At 42.7% G+C, this 21,886-nt stretch overlaps 1 protein-coding gene across 4 annotated transcripts; it reads left to right on the top strand.

The window, feature by feature from the left end:
• The first annotated feature begins 632 nt into the window (after positions 1 to 632).
• On the top strand, positions 633 to 18,402 carry TNNT2 (troponin T2, cardiac type). 4 transcript variants are annotated; one of them, XM_088674446.1, is made up of 12 exons: positions 633 to 662; positions 3,653 to 3,721; positions 5,224 to 5,253; positions 6,009 to 6,030; positions 7,751 to 7,811; positions 7,989 to 8,105; positions 8,570 to 8,647; positions 9,712 to 9,822; positions 10,335 to 10,444; positions 12,166 to 12,256; positions 13,689 to 13,729; positions 18,071 to 18,402. In XM_088674446.1, the coding sequence occupies exons 5-12, from the start codon at positions 7,758 to 7,760 to the stop codon at positions 18,117 to 18,119; spliced, it is 651 nt and encodes a 216-aa protein (XP_088530572.1). In that variant the 5' UTR covers positions 633 to 662; positions 3,653 to 3,721; positions 5,224 to 5,253; positions 6,009 to 6,030; positions 7,751 to 7,757; the 3' UTR covers positions 18,120 to 18,402. The 4 variants fall into 4 exon arrangements, with proteins under 4 accessions (XP_088530572.1, XP_088530571.1, XP_088530570.1 ...); XM_088674445.1 differs by lacking the exon at positions 13,689 to 13,729 and adding an exon at positions 14,868 to 14,908 and having other exon boundaries at positions 636 to 662; XM_088674444.1 differs by lacking the exons at positions 633 to 662; positions 13,689 to 13,729 and adding an exon at positions 2,396 to 2,420.
• The last annotated feature ends 3,484 nt before the right edge of the window (positions 18,403 to 21,886 follow it).

Raw genomic sequence — 21,886 nt, 5'->3', positions numbered from 1 at the left:
TCATGCCTAAGCATGTCGTATAGGCAACTTGCTACTTCCAGTCCTCTTCCCGAAAAATAAGCTGGCCCTAGATCTGCATGTCACTTCACTTCAATGTAGCCAACTGTCCCTTAATACAACAAGCTTTTAATTGCATGAGGTGGGGTGTGAGATGGCCCCAGGTATCTGCTTATCTGGAAATATATGTGAACTCCTGCCACCATATGGGCAGAATCCACTCAGCAAACAAAAAACCAAAACCCTGATTGTGGAACAAACAGAAGTGTCTTGTTGCAGCATCTTAAAGTTTATTCCGGCATGAAATTTTGTGCGACATGACTCTTCTCCGCTGTTTCTGCTGTAACAGGTTGGCATAAATTGTAAGTTGAAACTTGATTGTAGTGCATCTTTCCAAGAAGAATATGTGTCGGAGACCATGGATCATGTTGTTCTAAAATCACTTATTATTATTATTATTATTATTATTATTATTATTATTATTATTACAACAAACCAGCTATTATTCTAATCTAGCTGTTTCCCTTCTGTTTTACAGGGAACAGGAAGGTAAGGGAATGAAAACTGTCAGATTAAACATGTTCTCCAAATCCACCATTGCTGCTCTAATAACGCTCTCTCTTTTCCTCTCTTCCGACTTGATGCAGAAGAATGCGTCGAAGAAGGTAGGCTTCCATTGTTACTATAAGAGTAATATATGAAAAACTATTAGGTGTCTCAGTGTAGCTAGTGTACTATTGACGTGTAGCTACGTTGTCTGAGAAGGCACTTTTGTTCATGTCACCATCATCTGAAATGGGCCTGGTGGTGATATGGGGCAGAGCTTGTTTTCTGTAGTGGCTTAGAAGTGGCTCCCATTATGGGGACCTCCTGGTCACACGAGGTTCTGTTTCTTTGGCAGTGTTCTATCATAAAAACTGTTCTGTTTCAATTGGAAACTCCTTATAGAGTTTTTGTGTGAAAAAGAAAATGAACATATGATATTTGGGTTTGAGGATTGAAGAAAATTTTGACACATAGAAAGTAGAATTGTTGGGTGTTATCTTGGAGAGAATGCTTTAAAGAATTTTCTATTTATAGCTGACAGATGATAAATTCCTTTTATTTTATATTATTTTATTTTCTTCCTTTTTGTTTTTTGTTTTTATTTAGATTAGAATTTTATCTTCCATAAAAAGATACTGATCTTTGTATTTTCTTTCAAACTTTAATAAAATATCTATTGAACCACTAATAAAATCTATTGAACTACAAAACTGTTCTGTTTCAGCAAGTTTTGATTTCTTAGTCTTTCCCCCTATTATTTCAATCTGGCAATTATAATAAATAATTATTGTTATAATAAAATTTTAATAATTTTAAAAAGCAAATAATATGTGGACAAGTAAAAGTGCAGATTTGCCCAAATAGCCTCGTGGATTTCTCAGATATACCAAAAAGCGCAGAAAAGTGTAGGTTGAATATGGCTGAGTATTTGCCTTATATTGAGTGTTATGAACATCTAATCCAGCCTTCATAAACTTGGTGCCCACTTGGTGTTTTGAACTACAACTTTCACCCTTTGGCTGGGGCTGATGGGAATTTTAGTCCAACAGATCAGGAGGGCACACATTTGGTGCAGGCTAAACCACTGAGCCTAGGGCTTGCCGATTGGAAGGTCGGTGGTTTGAATCCCCGTTACGGGGTGAGCTCCCATTGCTCGGTCCCAGCTCCTGCCAACCTAGCAGTTGGCACATCAAAGTGGAAATAGATAAATAGGTACTGCTCCAGTGGGAAGGTAAATGGCGTTTCCATGCGCTGCTCTGGTTTCACCAGAAGCAGCTTAGTCATGCTGGCCACATGACCCAGAAAAACTGTCTGTGGACAAACGCCGGCTCCCTTGGCCTGAAAGCGAGATGAGTGCCGCAACCCCAGAGTCGTTTGCGTCTGGACTTAACTGTCAGGGGTCCTTTACCTTTACCTTTTTAACTTAATCTACTATTTTAGGAACTTGGGCAGAATATTTCAGTGCCAACAGGACTGACACTGATAAATGGGCAACTCAGTCTGGAATGAGTTTTCTGCTGCTTGCATAGTATCACTAGAAGCTGATCGATGTGTCTTTGCGTTCGTTTTTTTTACAAGCACACCTCCTCTTCTTTGCTTTTGTATGAGGGCATAATTACTGCCCCTGTGTGTGCATGGATATGTGGGTGTTCTGAATGTTCCAGGCCTTAATATTCTATTGAACTTGGCAAACGCTTGACTTCACAAGTGCTTGGCAAAGCAAAGATCAGAATGCAAGAGAGCCGTTTTGTCTATAGATGCTCTAGCTTGAAGCCACAGCTTTCTGTGATCCCTCGCTAACCTTTTCTACTTATTCCCTTTCACCACCCCTGCTTGCCCTGGTTAAGAAGAGGAAGAATGGATAGAGGTGGAAGACGGTAGTAGAACATTTCTTTTGATTTCACTTTGCTGCTGCTTGCTAATGATACACAGGCAGAATACTTACTGACCTATCGTGCTTGGAAACCATATGCATTTATGTACTGTGTGCATCAGTCAAAGGCCATACCAGTTTGGAGAGCTATTTAATTCCCTCCTCTGAAAGAGCCCTGGAAATTGTAGTTTTGGAAGGAGGGGCTAGAGATCTCTCCCAGAGAATTATCAGCATCTCCCCAAAATACAGTTTCCAGGATTCTTTGGGGGAAGCCAGGATTATAAAGCAGTCTAAAATCTATATATGTTTGTAGTATTGATATTATGTAGCCTACGGCATGTGGCAGGTGGGCTCATTCCTACTCCCCTCCTCAATGTGTTGGTTTAATAAAATAAAAAAAATGCCTAGTGCTTATATAATAGCATCATTTAGATTTGGGTACCAGAAGGTAGCCTCTGTGGGTGGCAGGACAATTTCTGACTGACTCCTTTGCACCATTTATTTCCATATCTGATATTTAAAGTGAGACGTTTCTGAGAGCCACTGTCTTCTAACCCTGGTCACAAAAATCTAAATGAGATTCCATCATATCCTGTGGGATCAAAATCCATAAGTAAATTGTGTAGTGGGTGTGTGAAGACATGTTTCATTTCTCCAGTTTTACAAGGTGACCCTGAGTTCTGGTAAGATGGAATAAACCCTTCCATCGATCCACTTTCTTCACACCATGTATCACCTCATAAGCTTCTACCACATCTCACCTCTTTAGTTATCTGTTTTATAAACTAAAAAGCCCCAAATGCTCAGCTTTTCTCCGTAGGGGAAGGTGCTCTAAACCTCTGACCATTTTGGTTGCCATTTCTTCTTTGTTGCTCTGCATTTAACATTATTGTGATGGGCCAGGAGTGTCCACCTTGAATAATAACCTGCCTCTACATCTGAGGTGTGTATCATGTTGAGGACCGATGAAGCTCATCTCGAAGCCTTCTTCCCACACCAGAAACACCACTGAACATCATTAAATTGAACCACAATGTGTTCAATTTAAGATGGCAGTCCTGAGTTATCACTTGTCATTTAGCTATGTTCTAGAAATATGCTACCTTTCTTTCCCAACCCTTCTTCTCTGACCAACATCCCAATGGCTGGGATTCATTACCTCAAGCAGAATTTTGTGTAGGCCAACAATGAAAATTCTCAGATCTGTTGAGGTCATCCTGCTGTTTTCTTCCTTAGAACAAGAGGAACAAGAACAAGAAGAAGCTGAAGAAGTCAAGGAAGATGGAGATGAACCTAGGGCAGAAGGTATGATGTTCTGGTGAAACATCTCTGGCCAATACAAGCATTGTGATCGTGGGTCCTTTTCAGGTCGAACCCGTCACTGAATAAAAATTGAGCATTGTTTTGGTGAAGCTGTGATCTCAGAGCACACTTGTCATGGGGGGGGGAGTGTAAAAAAGCAAAAATAGAAAAATTATAGTAAGAATGGGGAAATAACATTAATTCAGTTCGCAAATAAAGGTGAACTTACACAATCCCCACTGTCTGGAATGCTATGAGAACCAAAACACCACAAGCCTTCAAAATTCACACTGAACCGAATTTTTCACTGTGTTTCTCCAACCAAACAGTGCTTACAAGAAATGCATATATTAGAAGAAAGAGTGCATAAAAATGAATATATTCATGAAGTGAACATACAAAAAAAAAATGTACTCAACATAGCACTAAGGAGATCTGTCTGTCACCACAAGCTGTACACTGGGAAGTTCTGACTCCCCAGAGCAGCTTTGGAAGAGTGGGGTGAAAGCCTCTTTGCACTAGTTGAATTTGATTCATTACATTGGGGAAAACTGCTTGCAAAAATGTACAAACATGTGCTTATTAGGCAAAATGTGCTGGCAATTTTTAAAGAAATCTGCAAATTGCTGCAGAAATGTGGAGAACTGAATGGGAAAATGAAAAATTGAGAGAATGCAAATTGACGAATCCGCTGCATGCCTAGTGGCTGGTCCCTTGTACATGGTGTATGTTTCTTGAGTAACAAATATTCTATAACAATGTTCCATCCATCTATGAGTCTGGCTGTTTCTCTGCATTCTCCTTCTTAATACTTTACCAGCATGGGCAGTAAAGGAAGGCTGATGATGGCACAGGAAGACACAGTAATCTGTGTTTGTCAAATGGGCAGCCTTGAACTTGCAGAGAACGCCCCCCCCCCCAGATACGCTCCCCCTAAAAAACCCACAACTGTGTGGAGGAACATCACGGCTTTAGGGAACGCCCCCCCATGCTTTGGTGACATCAACAATCATTACATCCCATAAACAAAAAAAAATAAAGGGAAACAAAGCATCTGGCACTCTTTACTGATAGTAGTTCTGACTCTAAAGGGAGGGAAACCTGTAACATTTTCAGGGGAAATAATGTACGGTATTGGGGAAAGTTTTCCAAAATTAGTACCCCCCCACCTATTCCCAGAATTTTACTGATTAAAGCCACCTTCTTTGGTGAGTCTAACTGTTCTGGTGTTCATAACACTGACATCATATCATCATCTGTCCTGTGGCTTCTGGTGTTGTGAAAAATGCAAAAGAGGGGACGCCCCTGTCTCTGATCACCAAATACCAGAATGCCAGCAATGTCAACTCTCCCAGCAATGGGTGAATGAACTATGAAGCCTGCTGGGAATGCTGTAATCACAGCTTAGAGGAAATAAATGCATCAGGGAGTGTGGGGATTCTAGACACAACTGCAGTGGCGTGGTACATCTCTAATCAAAATTCTTTGCTCCCCTTTTAAAATAGAACAAGAAGAGCAAGCTAAAGAACCAGAAGGTAAATGAAAAGCGTGCACTGTGGCCCAGTATATGTACAGTACTGGGATGTTTGAGGAGTTCATTTTCTATAAAATTCAAAGTAAAATGAACTGATCTGCACTTCCTGGATAAATGTGCAGATAGGGAAGCAGTTGTCCTTTGGATTTTGCATCTCTCCCAAATTTGCAGTAGTGCTCTCAGCTCTAAGAAGTTACCAGAAGGAAATGCATATATTGTGATAAAAGGTAACTATACAGATCTTAATGCTGATATATAAAAAACCAATTCACAAGTGTATATGTTAAAATGGGACAGAAGTCATACAATGTCCCATCAAGCAACTGTTACAATTTTGAGAACATTTCCCCATCATTTTCTTTACTTAAATAAGACCATTTTTTAATTTTTCTGGAAGCAGGTTTGTTGGACAAGCGCACAAAATCCATGTCAATCAGCCTGAGAAACTGAGGCAGGAACTAGAATGGAGAGATCTGCATTTCCCTGCAGCTCAAGAGTTAGGAATGTGCCTTTAACTCTGAAACACACACAGACAAACCAAAAAATAATCTATCCAAGCCTTTATTCAATGAAGTATCTCACATGAAAAAGTACAGGGGAAGATGAGAGATGAGCGGTGGGAGGGTTAGGGAGCAGAAACAACCCACATAAGCCTTAAGGGAGTCAGTAGGCCTGTCTCTTCAATTTATCTACAAAGGGAGCAGGTAAATATTTGTGTTTGGCAACTCTTTAAAATGTTCATTTGGTTTCTTGCAGGAGAATCAAAGCCTAGGCCCAAGTAAGTATAAGTAAAGTGGATTTTGATGTCATGGTTAGCAGGCAGTAGTTGAGGTAGGAGCAGTTGTATGGAAGGGGGAAAGGAGATGGTCAGTACAAGCATGACTGAGGAAAAATAGAGAGATGTCAACGTTGACATATTATATGATTGGCTTCCTAAAATTGCAATTAATGGCAGATTTGTGACATGGTGCAAGGCTACAATCCTATGCACATTTACCTGGAAGTGAGTCCTGCCGAGCATGGTAAACTGTACTTCCAAATAAACATGCACAGGATTGTACTGTTAATAAAATCTTTTTAAACAACAGCAACACTGAAATTTCAAAAAAGCAAATACATGGTCTCTTTGGGTGGTACAAAATTATCTAGATTTTTTTTTTTAAAAAAAAGTTGCCCACAAATGCAGAGACACTGCTAAATGCAAAGGCAAAGTGATGTGAACAACATTCCCACCCCAGCTTGCCCATAATAATGAAATTATTACAGCTGTTCAGTGGCTCATGTAAGTCAAGTCAAGGAAACTTAAGACTACTGTGACAGCTGCGGCCATTGTAAAAAGCTCAGCAACCGGTTTGGCATTCCATATGGCGCCCTTCAAGAAGCTATAAATTGTTCTCTCAGCTTGGAACTACGTTCAGTTTGACATCTAGTTTAAATAAAATGTGCAGAGTGAGTTCTAAGACAGGTTAGTATAAGGTTAGCTGCTTCCTCCCAGATTTTCATTGTTAGGAATTGAAGTTTCACCATTCGGCCTAGGTCCAGTATACCTGAAGGAGCGTCTCCACCCCCATCATTCTGCCCGGACACTGAGGTCCAGCACCGAGGGCCTTCTGGCGGTTCCCTCGCTACGAGAAGCCAAGTTACAGGGGAACCAGGCAGAGGGCCTTCTTGGTAGTGGCACCCACCCTGTGGAATGCCCTCCCACCAGAGGTCAAAGAGAACAACAATTACCAGACCTTTAGAAGGCATCTCAAGGCAGCCCTGTTTAGGGAAGCTTTTAATGTTTGATGGATTTCTGTATTTTAATATTTTGTTGGAAGCCGCCCAGAGTGGCTGGGGGAACCTGGCCAGATGGGCGGGGTATAAATAAATTATTATTATTATTATTATTATTATTATTATTATTATTATTATTATTATCATCCTGTAGAGGGTCTTTTCTGATTTGATGGGGCTATCTAGTTATTAGACTACTGGACACTTATATGGATATAAGATGCTTAGGGTCCCCCCCCTTTACCTTGCATTCAGTGTTGTAGGGTCAGGTTGTTGTTGTTTTTAAAATGATTATATCTTCGATTTATGCCATCTATGAACTAATCTATTTGTCACTGGTTTCTAGGCATATATCTATGATTTGTAAGGCATGGGTGCTAGCAGGGTACTGTGATAGTTCAGTCGATAGAGCGTGAGATTCTTAATCTCTGGGCCATGGGTCTGAGCCCCACATTGGGCAGAAGATTCCTGCATTGCAGGGGGTTGGACTAGATGATCCCTGTGGTCCCTTCCAACTCTACAATTATATGATTCTGTTTTTGTCTATATTGTCTTGGCCAGATTTACTTGGAACCCAGAGACAGACCTCTTTGAAATCAATGGGATTAAGTATGGATTCGTGTAGGAGATCAATAATGTCAGCCAACCCTGATAAAGAGATAAATCAGGTGTTGCTGTACTATTGGCTTACCTCTTTATTCCCCCTTCCCCTCCATTTTCAGGCTCTTTATGCCAAATTTGGTGCCTCCAAAGATCCCTGATGGGGAGAGAGTGGACTTTGATGTGAGTATTAGCCATCATCATCTCATCAAGCTGTCTCTCTCTCTCTCTCTCTCTCTCTCTCTCTCTCTCTCTCTCTCTCTCTCTCTCTCTCTCTCTCTCTCTCTCTGTGTGTGTGTGTGTGTGTGTGCATGTGTGTGCAACATACCAAACCCTCATATTGTCTTTTCTGCTTTGCAGGACATTCACCGCAAGAGAATGGAGAAGGATCTGAATGAGCTGCAAACACTGATTGAGGCCCATTTTGAGAACCGGAAGAAAGAGGAGGAAGAGCTGATATTCCTCAAGGACAGAATAGTATGTCTCTTCCAAAAAGAAGAGAGGACTTAAGAGCGTTCATCTTTCATCCAGATCCTAAATCCACCTGATAGTGATGCAAAGACAGAAATCCCACAAATATTCTGGGAATGCTTAAAAAATGCACATTCACAGTAGTAATTAATGAAATGGCAGGATAATTATTGTCTCTAGACCCCAAAACTATATTCTGGACTGTTTTAAAGTCCCAGTTTTAGAGGCTGATCTAGAAGTATGAGTTAACATGGGTGCCATAGGTAGCCATAATATTATATTTTTACCATGGGAGGTATCATTTGGATGCTCAGGTGGCAAAATGTCAGGTGTCCAGCATTTTCAATAGTGTTATAGTTTCAGCCTCAACTGTGACTGCCTCAGGCCATGCTGAGTGAAGGAGGGGGGCATTCATCAGAGTATACCAGGCCTCCTCCCTGAACAGGTGCTGGGCTGATTTCCTCCTATAGGAGCAGCGGCGAGCAGAACGAGCTGAACAGCAACGGATCCGCAGTGAGCGAGAGAAGGAACGTCAGGCCCGCTTCGCTGTGAGTATACCCAAGACATGAAGTCCACAGCAAAAAGTCACTTCAATGCCTTTATTTGTTTTGTGATTATTATTATTTTTATTAAAGATTTTCTTGATTTACAAAAATATGTGCAATGTCTCTCGTAACATTTTTACAAATCAGTTTCATTTGTTGAGACATTGGGAAGAAAAGGGGGAAAGAGGTAGATGGGGTGGGGGTGGGGTGATGGTGTTTCTATTTTACTTAATATATACCATGCCCTAAGCCAACCCCAACATCTCTCACCACCAAAGGAACACAAGCAAACAGCAGAGAACCTGCACAAGCGACGCTGACTTCAATGCCTTTATGAGTTTGTTTTTGTTTTTGTTGTTCTGGCAAACCCCCATTTATGCATGGGGCAAATTTTCCACTTGGCTGCTCATGTAAGAGTTATACTCAAGCAGTAATATGAGCCCATCATCCCTGGTCAACCAGTGAACCCGAAGCCTTGGAAATGCAGGGAATCACTGACATAGGGTGTTTAGGGAAGCTTTTAATGTTTGATGGATTTCTGTATTTTAATGTTTTGTTGGAAGCTGCCCAGAGTGGCTGGGGGAACCCGGCCAGATGGGCGGGGTATAAATAATAAATTATTATTATCATTATTATTATTACATAGGCTTTATGCATAACAGACCAAAACCAGACTAGAACTGCTCAGTTTATAACGAAAGCACCACCAACTGTTACTTATTTTTCTAAGTGTTCCCTTTCTCCAAGTGCGGAAAAACAAGGAGGAACTGATCTGGAATTGGCTAATGAGCTTGCTTACTAACAGGGATTGGGGAACAGAAGCCATCCTGTATGATTTGTGTCCATCCAGTCTCCTAAACAAGTTTCCATTTGATGTCCCTGTAGATCAGGGATGTGGAGCTTTTGGACCTCCAGATGCTGTTGTTTGACTCAAACTCCTATAATCTCTGGCTGGGATGGTGGTGGCATTTGTAGGCCCACTGGGTAGTCACTCCTGCTGTAGACAGATTCTCTTTAACTACTGTATCTGCCATTCTGAAACCTCTCTGTCATTCTGCCTGTGGCAGGAAGAGAGAGCCCGGAAAGAGGAAGAAGAAAATAGGAAGAGGGCTGAAGAGGATGCCAGGAAGAAGAAGGCTTTCTCCAACATGCTCCATTTTGGAGGCTACATACAGAAGGTACCTATCCAGCCTGAGTGTTCTTCCAGAAACTGAAACCCACATCTGGGGACAGAATTTCCTGTCTGGGTGTCTACTCACTGAGAGCCAGTGTGGTGTAGTGGTTAAGAGCGGCAGACTCGTAATCTGGGGAACCGGGTTCGCGTCTCCGCTCCTCCACATGCAGCTGCTGGGTGACCTTGGGCTAGTCACACTTCTCTGAAGTCTCTCAGCCCCACTCACCTCACAGAGTGTTTGTTGTGGGGGAGGAGGGGAAAAGGAGATTGTTAGCCGCTTTGAGACTCCTTCGGGTAGTGATAAAGCGGGATATCAAATCCAAACTCTTCTTACATGTTGTATGCCCAAAATAGCTAAAATAGAGACTGGTAAAGGGACAATATGAGCTTTTTAGTCTTCGTTTTAATCTATGTGTGCTTATATCCTCCGCATTCATAGTCCATGTACCTGTCTGATGAACTGGGCTGATGAACTCTGATGCCACTCAAGAACTGTTTGTTTGGTGTGTGTTTTAGACAGAGAAGAAGAGTGGGAAAAAACAGACGGAGCGGGAGAAGAAGAAAAAGATCCTCAGCGAGCGTCGAAAACCTTTGACCATCGATCACTTGAATGAAGACAAACTGAAGTAAGAAGAGAAGCTGGTTCTGTGGGCAGCAGCCAGAAGCTATGGGGTCAGGAGGGACCTACTTCCCTCATGATGAAGAAATTAGATGAAAACAGTCTTCTATCTGCCACTTTCCCCATAGTTGTGATTTGTGGTCTCTCAGAGGGCCCAACTAGACATGACTTTAAATGCGTTCTTTGCATTTAACATACAGACTTTTGTTTTTAAATGAAAATAACATTCACTGAGGGGGACTGATAATTATTGGGATCAGAACAAGCTTTTCCAGGCTAAATGGAGGCACAGTGACCTCGACATAAGACAGCTCCTGAAGCATTGTAAGATTTGCCACAATCCTACAGTTACAGCATGCATTGTGTGCGATGCTGTTCTCCATATTTGGGGTTATGCGAACACAATGCGATGCTGGCTTGGCTATTACTATGGCACTATAGGGCACAGTTAGGGTACATGTGGCAATGCTTCCCTTGCTTCTTAGTCCATCACTCCTTGGAAGTGTTAACTGCCCACAACATGCATTAAATGGTAGCAGAAGGTATTATATCCCACATGGTTACAAGTCAGGAAGCCATATGGGGCTGTTAAATTGTACTAATGCTTGCTCATCCAATCATGCACTATTTCCAAATGCTACCTGCATTTGAGTTTAAGCAGAGAGAGTCAAAGGAAAAGGAGGGAGCCAGAACACTAGAGGGTGCAATAGGCACATGGAAACATATTGGAGGTGATGCAGTATGAAACCTCAAGTAGATCAAGGGCTTAACTACATGTTACATCAGCTGTGTGACTTGCAGCCACATCCAGGGATTAAAAAAAAAAAAAACCCCTTACAGGTTGGGCATGATTTCAATCAGAACCACAATATGTGCATCCCCAGTCAAAAATGCCCTAATTAATCCTCATGCTGCAATAATCAATAGAAAAAATCTGCTTATGTGGTTCGGTGATGCACATTAGCCCTATTCAGGCATTTCCACCTAAAGAGGGAACATGGGCAGAGAGAGCCTTCACTGGTACATAAGATTACCCATAGCAGATGTCCATTGTAAGCACACGAAGAGCCAGAGGAGTTGTGTGGGGAGTGGGGCTAAAGGTGTATTCCTGCAATCTCTCTCTACTCATGTGCTCCCTCGATGTGGTAATGTCTGAAGAGGGTCGCTGCTTCACTTATGCCCAGGTTGTTTCACACTGTGGCAAAAGCATCAGCATAAGTACTTGTAAAGTAGGAATATACTAAAATGTGTGATATAAATTTAAGCACAAGTTAAAGATAAAGACATAAATGGGTTGAAAGGTTGATAACTGGGACTTTCAATAATTTAGGAAACATTCTGGCTGAAGTTATAAATGTTATGTACTGTATACTCATATTCACAGGCTAAAACATACAGACATTTATATTCACATTATCTCTCTCTCTCTCTCTCTCTCTCTCTCTCTCTCTCTCTCTCTCTCACACACACACACACACACACACACACATCATCCATAAACCATATGTTCACACTCACGAACCACATACAACTCCCACATAATAAAGAATATGCACACAATTTTTATGCCTGTGCATATTCACATGCACAATGTTGCATACCTAAGATTCTCATTCTTATGTTCAGCTCACTTTCCTGCTCTGGAAGAGCATGCTCACATTGCGTGTTCCTATGTGATATATAAGCACTGGCAACCACATTGATTGATGCTGCATATTCTCACAACAGGGAAAAGGCAAAGGAACTGTGGCAGAATATCCATGACCTGGAAGCTGAGAAATTTGACTTGCAGGAAAAGTTCAAGAGGCAGAAATATGAGGTGAGTCTGCACGTCTGTGGAAATATCTCACCTTTTACAGAAATTTCTTACCTTTTTGCAAGAAATTTCAGCAGCATCAAAAAAATGATTGCTCAAGTAATTTTTGAGACATTGTATCAAAAGAGGACCAAAAATACCCCTTCATTGAGAGGGAGAGCAATGCTTTCTGACAGCTGCTTCATTTGCTCTCACTTCGTGGCTAAATTTGATTGGCTACATATTGTCACATTATCATCCTTTTCACTATTCAATCCCAATTGGCTAGCATCACCCCTGCCACTGATGCAACAAGTATTGTCCTCATGGTCAATTATCTTCCTTTGCTCTGTGGGACGTCATGTTAACATTCCATCACGTTATCATCCCATTCAGCACACAATTCCTGATTGGCTGGGATTTCCCACATTTCTGTAATCAGCAAGATGACTCAGTGATTATAAGGAGAAAATGGCACTGAAGCAGCAGCAGACTGAAGTGGAAGGGGAATATGAACATTTTCATCATGGGAGCTTTTCAGGAAATGTTTTCCCTTCTTTGAAAGTGTTACTTTCACCTTTTAAATTGAAATGGGCAAACATTCAACGCCGTTTTAGTTGATACTTGTCATGCTTTGCCTCCTCTTTTCCTTTTTGCTTAGAAAAACCACAGGTATGTCATTTGATCATACTTGTCTCACTGAACTTCATCCCCCTTTGGAACCGACTTCAGAAATCAGAGCCAAATGGCTCATTAAATGAGTGGAGTCTGGCACTTTTCTGCTTCAAATGGATGTAGCATCAGTCTAGGTCTGTGAAGGTCCTGCCTAGTCTCGCCAGACATTGAAGGACACCACAAACCACACCATAATTTGGAATAGACTGTGTCAAAGCCAATCTGGCCCATTTCAGTTTGACCAACAAATATTTCTACCCTGAAGACCACATTTGTAAGTGCCTTGTGATCACTCACCTGCCTAGTAGCTTATTGAGTCTGGTTAAATATTGTTGCAGCCGCTTAATTAATCTGCACTAGAACTGCCTTAAATACACACAGCTCATACTACCTGTCTCTTTCACTAACATCACATTTAAGCTAGGGTCAAGCCTAAAATGCAAATTTCCAAACTTTTGACTTGAAATTCTGAAGGTAAGATAGGGGAATGAAATCGGGGGACATATTGAAAAGGGAAATTGTGGTGGGGGCTTCCTGAATGGCAGGGGGAGGTGGCAGCAATGACATTATTTTTCTCTTGGGGAGTGGGTGTCTTATTAGTGGCAGTGATGCTTTTCCTGGCAATTGCCATTTAGCTGCTTTCTTTTACCAAAATGCCCCAGACTTGTTCTGGAGTATTTCTGATTTCCCCCTCTTTTTACTACCCCCCCCCTCCAGCAGCTGCCATTTCTTTGAGGGGCTTTCACATCTATAATAATCTCCCTTCTCTAACCCTAACCAGATTTCCATACTCACTGCACGCTGCGATGAGTTAAGCAAGTAGTAAGTATGGCCTGTCCCCACCCCACTTTGCTCATGGCAATGCTGTGATGAATGGTAAAACGTATGGCGCTAAGTGTGGCCCAGTGAAGTTCGGTCCATGTCAGCATCTTCTCAAGATGGTATTTCATTGTCTTGCATGTTTGCCCTGCTTAGCTTGCAAAGATTTCTGGGATCAGCCATTTGTCTTTCCAGCCAGATCCTCTGATAGGGGTAAGTACTTGGAGGCACCTTAGGAACCGTTCTCCTCTGCTTTGGATCCTCACACCAGAAGCTGGAGCTTCTTGGCACCTTAACTGAACAAAAACTCCATTGCTAGTTATCCACATGGATTTGCTCTTTGACATGGTATCCCTCTGGCATTATTTTTATTGCCTTCATCCTGGTTTGTGAACTTCATGAGCAGAGCACATTTGTGCAGAGAACAACATGTAATGCTCAACGTATAGCAAACTTTAGAGATGCTTTGAAAGAAGCACCAAGTCCAGGAATTGCTACAAATGGCACAGCATTGCTTCCAAGCACCTACTAACAGTAGAAAAGTGGGTATTCCTAGAAGATTCTGTAACTGGTCAAGATCATGATGGGAAAACTTTGAAGAAGAATCCTGAAAAACTCACCTGAAGCCTTCAAGGATGCTGGAGAGCAGCCTTTGTTCTCAGTCCCTCCCAGGGCTATTTTTCTAGAAAAAGAGGTGCCAGAACTCACCACGGACTCACCCGTGTAATAGCAATCACACCCATCTGGGAGGTGCTGGAACTGGGTTATAGTGAGTTTCGACTGGGTTCCAGTGAGTTCCTTCCACCAACCATGCCAAATTTAATTTCAGCTGCCTGGATTTGAAACGCTTCCATGTAGTGTGGCAACAATATTTCATGGCAGAGAAAAACTTCTAAATATCACATTAGATAGGATGGACAAACAGATCCACTGTCCTTTCTGACTCCCAGTCTTTACCTATGGAAATTCCAACAATCAGAGGGATTCTTTACCCATCACACAGCCCTGCTGACTACTGCGTGTGATCTCACCAGCCCATGCTTAGACTTCTTTTCTTGCTGTCTTCACACAGTGGCCCTCCTGATCCCCGCATGGTGAAGAATTGCCATGTAGCTTCACCTCCTGTCTATTTCTCTTGCAGATTAATGTTCTACGGAACCGCATTAATGATCATCAAAAGGTGTAAGTACTCAGGCCATCCAGTTTCATAGTATCCAGCATTCCCATTAGATCTTTCACAACCCCCCCCCCACTTTTTTCTTTTTCTTTTTTACAGGTGCACCACTTTCACCCTTCCCTTCTGTAAAATACTTGTTTGGAGCTTTCAGGGTTTTGTTTGTGTTTTGCTTCCGTTCTTAACTTCCTGCTGTTCCTCCTTTCATTTTCTTTGTCATTAGTATTTGTCAGCCCTTCTCTTTTCAGTTCCTGGCTTCTTTTTTGCGCTAGAAAGCCTGCTGCTGTAATAATAGGCTATGCCTTTGTGTTCAAGAATCTTGAATTGAGCACTTCTGGCTATTCACAGGATTGATACTGTTAGATTCCATTTAAGAAACGACAACCTTGCTTTATCACCACCTTTTCTTATTTTCTTTCTTTCGTCCGCATTTCAGCTAGCCACTGCTTTTACTGCCTCCTGCCTCCCATTCATAGCTGCCAAGTTATCCCTTTTTAAAGGGATTTTCCCTTATGCTGAATAGGCTTCCTCGCGAGAAAAGGGAAAACTTGGCAGCTATGCTCCCATTTCACACCCTTTATTTCACCCCTCCTTGTTGCTTGATTCTGTCATTTCATTCTCACCACATTTTCCCTTCCAATCCACCCTTCAGACCAGAGTCACATCCACATCATACATTTAAAGCAAAAGACCAAAATGTCTAGAGGGCACCAGGTTGGTGAGGCTAATCTATGCTCACTTCAGGCTTGGAACCAACATGCACAGGGTCTTCACTGGCCACCAGACACTTGGATGGCTGTAGAAAGAGATCCTCATTGGTGTTCAGGGAGTTTTGTCAGGGCAGATTCACACCATACATCTAAATCACATCCAGCACATATTTAAAGCACATGACTTCCCCCAAAGGATCCTGGGAGCTGTAGTTGCTTAAGGGTGCTGAGAATTGTAGCTGTGCCTTAGATGAATGGTGTATTGCGGATGTGCTCTTCTTCATTTGCTTCTTTCACCTAAAGTTCTTTCTCTGGTTTTCTGTTTCAGCCACATTTCTCACCAGGCCCCTCCAATTTATTTCTTCCCTTGCATGCCTTTTGCACACCTGCTTCCTTAGTTTGTTCTGATCTCTGAACTCCATGATTTCCTCACCATTTTGGGGGTCATCATTTTATTCACTCCTTCACAGCATTTCCCCTTCTAAGGATATGTCTATGAACACCGTTTAGGAAATAGTTTGGCATAGTGCAGTAGCTAAGCTGTCCATTTACCCACCATCCACTTATTGAGAGCTGGGTCATTCATCCTCTTTCCTTACATCAGCTCATCTCCTTTCAGCATGTCTGAATCTGACTTCTCTGTCTGTACAAATTATTGGGGACCTCTGTTGGATTGTTCAGTGCAGTCACCCATTTCCCTCCATGCTTCATGTCTCCATGACTCCATGGTTCACAGATGGAGAGCAGAGGCCGAGAGATGCTAAAGAACTTGCTTGGTGTCCTGTGCGTAGCTGATGGCAGAGTAGGAAATGAATCATCAGCTGCATTCTTGACAACAATGCTGATCAACATGGAACATTCTTCTTCCACTTTACATGAACAAGTAGCGTAGCCATCTTTCAGAGTGGCTGTGCAGGCAAAATGGTCAGAAGATTCATCTTTTTAATCCACTTGTCCAGAAACAAATGGCAGCCTACATTAGGAATGCCTCCTTCTCTAGCGACCTTTTAGGTGCACCAAACTGGTTAGTCAAGAATGTTACGTGCTTCTTACACCATATTTCTTTTATTCCCTCCTAACCTGCTTCAGGAAAGGGTGAGTAGCATGTTGCGTCCTTTATAGTGTGCTGTGGTGGCTTGCAGTGCATGTAATGAAGGCAAATGACTTTATGTTCCAAATTAGGCCCTGGATTTATTTATCAGGGATAGTTTAGTTGGATATGTGTTACTTTAAGCAGCTGGATAGGGACACTTGCTTTAGTAGCCGGGAGCTAGATATATCAAAGTGCTGTCATGCTAAATGTTATGCTAAATGTTAGCAATTATGCATATATATATATATATATATATATATATATATATATATATAATGAGAGAGAGAGAGAGAGAGAGAGAGAGAGAGAGAGAGAGAGAGAGAGAGAGAGAGCACACCTGTATGTATACCCCTCAATATTTTTGAAATCCGGGTCTCAGATTATCTTTACACCTTGCTCTTTTCAGTGTGCACATAAGATTAAGTGTCCAATTTATAGACCAGCAGGGCCAATAGGAAAGATGGGAGGTGTATAGGCCAATCACATCTGAAGAGCATCACACTGGCTATCCCTTCTATATAGTGAGAAACAGCCCTCTGCACCTTATCTCTTAAGGCACATGCCAAGCTCATATCTTAAGGTCAGGCACCCCCAAAATCCGGCCCTCCAGATGTTTTGGACTACAATTCCCATCATCCCTGACCACTGGTCCTGTTAGCTAGGGATCATGGGAGTTGTAGGCCAAAACATCTGGAGAGCCGCAGTTTGGGGATGCCTGTCTTAAGGTGAATGCCTCTACTGATGTTGGGGTTTTGATATCAGTAAGGCAAATGGCACAGACGCTTCCACAACAGAAGTAGGGGACACATGAGGCCAGAATTTCCTCTCCAAGACCACTCTTTCCACCCAGAGGGAGGAAGATCCAAAACATTCTGTGTCCTGAAGGATGTAGTCTTGTGCTGGCCACAGGTTCCCCATCCTTGCTGTAGAAGAATTCTCAAGCCCTTACCTGCTCCCAGAATACAATTCTCAGGGTTCCCTAGAGAGAAAGAATGAGTTCTACCCAAGCTTTAAGTCAGATATATCTGTAAAGGCACAAGATGAAATTTGTTCAGGATTCCATATCTTGGGCTCCCAGCTCACTGCTTAGTGTGTATAAACACAGCAACTTTGCATGAGTTATGCTCACATTGTGTTTTCTTCATGTGGATTGCACATGCCATGTGGACACACTCGCCAAGGAACCAAGTTGGGATCTGTGTGGAAGCCACTGAATGAGTGACCCCCAGATATCCCTGTGCAATAAGTACCCACACAGTGCTGTTCGACTGCAACAGTGGATCCTTCCCTTCTCCCCCACCTCTGCCTTTTGCTTTGACCTCACTGATGCCTGAAATACTTCATTTGCTTCTCTGCTTCCCCAACAGCTCAAAGGCTGCCCGTGGGAAGCCTGTGGTTGGTGGCCGGTGGAAGTGAGAGATGGTTTGTGCCCAGCCTGCAGAGACGGCAGAGCAGGACACTTCTGCATGGGCCAGCCTTTGATCCATCATCCCAACCCATGTGGCCCAAAGGAATGCACCAACTCTTCCAGATTATTCAGACCAAGCCACCTTCCAATGGCTTCACTCTGTAGAATGACTGTAGTTGTGTGTGCAGCACTGTCACGGCACGTAGCAAACACGCTGCTGTGTGAAAAAATGACTGTGTCACCAAAGTTAAGCATACTGTGTCTGTAAATAAAGCAAATCATGCAGCAACACCCACTTTATTTGCCTGATTGCTTACAACCCACCAGGGGAAGGTATATAAACCAGCAGGGGGGTGGGGGGTCTCCTGTTGCCGCCACTGCTTCATGGGGCCCAGACCAGTGAACAGCTGCCTAGAGCAGGGGTCAGCAACCTTTTTCAGCTGTGGGCCAGTCCACTGTCCCTCAGACCATGTGGTGGGCCAGACTATATTTTGAAAAATAATAATGAACGAATTCCTATGCCCCACAAATAACCCAGTGATGCATTTTAAATAAAAGGACACCATTCTACTCATGTAAAAACCATGCTGATTCCCGGACCATCCGTGGGCCAGATTGAGAAGGCGATTGGGCCGCATCCAGCCCCCGGGCCTTAGGTTGCCTACCCCTGGCCTAGAGGCTGGAAGAATTTGTGCATGTGTATCCAGAGCACCGTGGAAGCTGTTGTGGGTGTTTCTCTTGCCAGTAAAGAGTTAACTATCAGACGTGTGCCTTAGTTATCTGGGACAGGCTCGTGACATTTTCACATGTACTGCTGGCAAGCCAGCACAAGTCCTGCAATACTCTATGCAAATGCCCTCATTTTGTAACCCTATAGACAGTTTAGTGTGAGAGGTTTTGAGGGGTGGAGTGATAGAGATTTATCTCTGCCGAAACATACTCTGAAGCAGGCCTAGTCAAGGTGGTGTCCTCCAGCTGCTCTTCCCTAACCATTGCCCATGCCCATGCAGTCCAACAACATCTAGAAGGCACCCTCTTAGTTTCAAAGAAGCATGTGGTTCTAATACAGCAGCAAGAGGAATTACAGTACTGAAGATTTGTGAGTGAAACACCAAGGGAATTTACAGGAAGCGGATTTGTCAGGCAGAAGATGTGCTGTCTGGCACTAGTCATTCTGAATGAAGATCAGCACAGATTCTAACAGCTGTTCTCCTGCTATTGCCTCCCTAGTCAAACCAAAACTCTTGAAAAGTCCACTGCAGTATGTTTCCCTTAGATTGACAGAAGGTGGCACCCTGGCCTCTGTCTCTGACTTCACCTTGCCAGTGATCACACCCTGCTTTTTAAGAGCCACGCCAAGCTCATGGTATTGTTCCAGCCAGAGACACACCTGCCAGTTTTCGTTTCCTCACTCTGTCCACCACTGGCGTAGCTGAATCAACCACCTGAGTCAGCAAGTGGCAAAGTGGAGAGCACTAAGCCTCAAGAGCTTGTTCAACATCCATCACCCCAAAGGCTTCTATTCTACCTCCCTGACTAAGCTAGCTAGATTAACGGTGGAACCACTTGCAGAAAAGAAAGGGGTGGATTGTTTAGCCAAACTGGAGGCCCGTCCATGGTCGATTTTGTAGGCAGTATGCTTGCAGAAGCTAAATTGATGGAGAGCATGAGAAAACATAAAAAGGAAAAACAGGAGAGGATCTGGAGATACCATAGAACAGGATTTCCCAAATTGTAGTACATAGTCCATGAGCTTCATCTGGATAACCTGCAGGGCATCTGTGAAAACACTTACAATTTGAATTCAATAGGAGTCTATGGAATTCAAATGTAATACAGTAAAATACAATATAAGAAATAAGCAATCAAAATATAATTAACATTATACCATATACTTGTTGTTGTTTAGTCATTTAGTTGTGTCCGACTCTTCATGACCCCATGGACCAGAGCACAACAGGCACTCCTGTCTTGCACTGCCTCCCGCAGTTTGGTCAGAGTCATGTTGGTAGCTTCGAGAACACTGTCAAACCATCTTGTCCTCTGTCGTCCCCTTCTCCTTGTGCCCTCAATCTTTCCCAACATCAGGGACTTTTCCAGGGAGTCTTCTCTTCTCGTGAGGTGGCCAAAGTACTGGAGCCTCAGCTTCAGGATCTGTCCTTCCAGTGAGCGCTCAGGGCAGATTTCCTTCAGGATGGATAGATTTGATCAAGAAAGTAAAATCTCTCACTGCCTCCATTTCTTCCCCCTCTATTTGCCAGGAAGTGGTGGGACCAGTGGCCATGATCTTGGTTTTTTTGATGTTGAGCTTCAGACCATATTTTGCGCTCTCCTCTTTCACCCTCATTAAAAGGTTCTTTAATTCCTCCTCACTTTCTGTCATCAAGGTTGTGTCATCAGCATATCTAAGGTTGTTGATATTTCTTCCGGCAATCTTAATTCTGGTTTGAGATTCATCCAGTCCAGCCTTTTGCATGATGAATTCTACATATAAGTTAAATAAGCAGGGAGACAATATACAGCCTTGTCGTATTCCTTTCCCAGTCTTGAACCAATCAGTTGTTCCATATCCAGTTCTAACTGTAGCTTCTTGTCCCACATAGAGATTTCTCAGGAGACAGATCAGGCACTCCCATTTCTTTAAGAACTTGCCATAGTTTGCTGTGGTCGACACAGTCAAATGCTTTTGCGTAGTCAATGAAGGAGAAGTAGATGTTTTTCTGGAACTCTCTAGCTTTTTCCATAATTCAGTGCATGTTTGCAATTTGGTCTCTGGTTCCTCTGCCTCTTCGAAATCCAGCTTGCACTTCTGGGAGTTCTCAGTCCACATACTGCCTAAGCCTGCCTTGTAGAATTTTAAGCATAACCTTGCTAGCGTGAAATGAGTGCAATTGTGCGGTAGTTGGAGCATTCTTTGGCACTGCCCTTCTTTGGGATTGGGATGTAGACTAATCTTCTCCAATCCTCTGGCCACTGCTGAGTTTTCCAAACTTGGTGGCATATTGAGTGTAGCACCTTAACAGCATCGTCTTTTAAAATTTTAAATAGTTCAGCTGGAATATCATAACTTCCACTGGCCTTGTTATTAGTAGAGCTTTCTAAGGTCCATTTGACTTCACACTCCAGGATGTCTGGCTCAAGGTCAGCAACCACACCACCTGGGGTGTACGAGACCTCCATATCTTTCTGGTATAATTCCTCTGTGTATTCTTGCCACCTCTTCTTGATGTCTTCTGCTTCTGTTAGGTCCTTTCCACTTTTGTCCTTTGTATGATAATCTTTGTATGAAATATTCCTTTCATATCTCCAATTTTCTTGCTCATTTAAGAAGGCCCCCTTGTCTCTCCTTGCTATTTTTTTGGAAATCTGCATCCAATTTCCTGTATCTTTCACTATCTCCCTCACATTTTGCTTGCCTTCTCTCCCCCGCTATTTGTAAGGCCTCATTGGACAGCCACATTGCTTTCTTGCATTTCCATTTCATTGGGATGGTTTTCGTTGCTGCCTCCTGTATAATGTTATGAGCCTCCATCCATAGTTCTTCAGGTACTCTGTCCACCAAATCTAAATCCTTATATAAATCCATATACAGCACATTACAATTGCTATGACAGGCAGAAAGAAGTAAATATGTGGTTTGTGAAGAACCCCAGCAATTTTCATGTGGTCTGTGGTGGTGGGGTTTGGGAACTACTGACCTTGAATAATGTTTTGAAATCTGAAGAAAGTATCTCCCATGATTTCTCTGTCCTGCTATAAACACCAGTGGTGTGAA

This window comes from Zootoca vivipara, chromosome 7 (genome assembly GCF_965207765.1).
Source record: "Zootoca vivipara chromosome 7, rZooViv2.hap1.1, whole genome shotgun sequence".
NCBI lineage: Eukaryota > Metazoa > Chordata > Lepidosauria > Squamata > Lacertidae > Zootoca > Zootoca vivipara.
Note: the sequence above shows the minus strand (reverse complement) of the source record. Positions and strands in the feature narration are given on the sequence as shown.

Excerpts from the sequence above, each read along its gene's own strand:
- TNNT2 (XM_088674444.1), top strand. The coding sequence starts at position 7,758 with ATGCCAAATTTGGTGCCTCCAAAGATCCCTGATGGGGAGAGAGTGGAC. Across the intron at positions 7,812-7,988 it reads GGGAGAGAGTGGACTTTGAT|GACATTCACCGCAAGAGAAT; the intron begins GTGAGTATTAGC and ends TCTGCTTTGCAG. Across the intron at positions 10,445-12,165 it reads TTGAATGAAGACAAACTGAA|GGAAAAGGCAAAGGAACTGT; the intron begins GTAAGAAGAGAA and ends TTCTCACAACAG.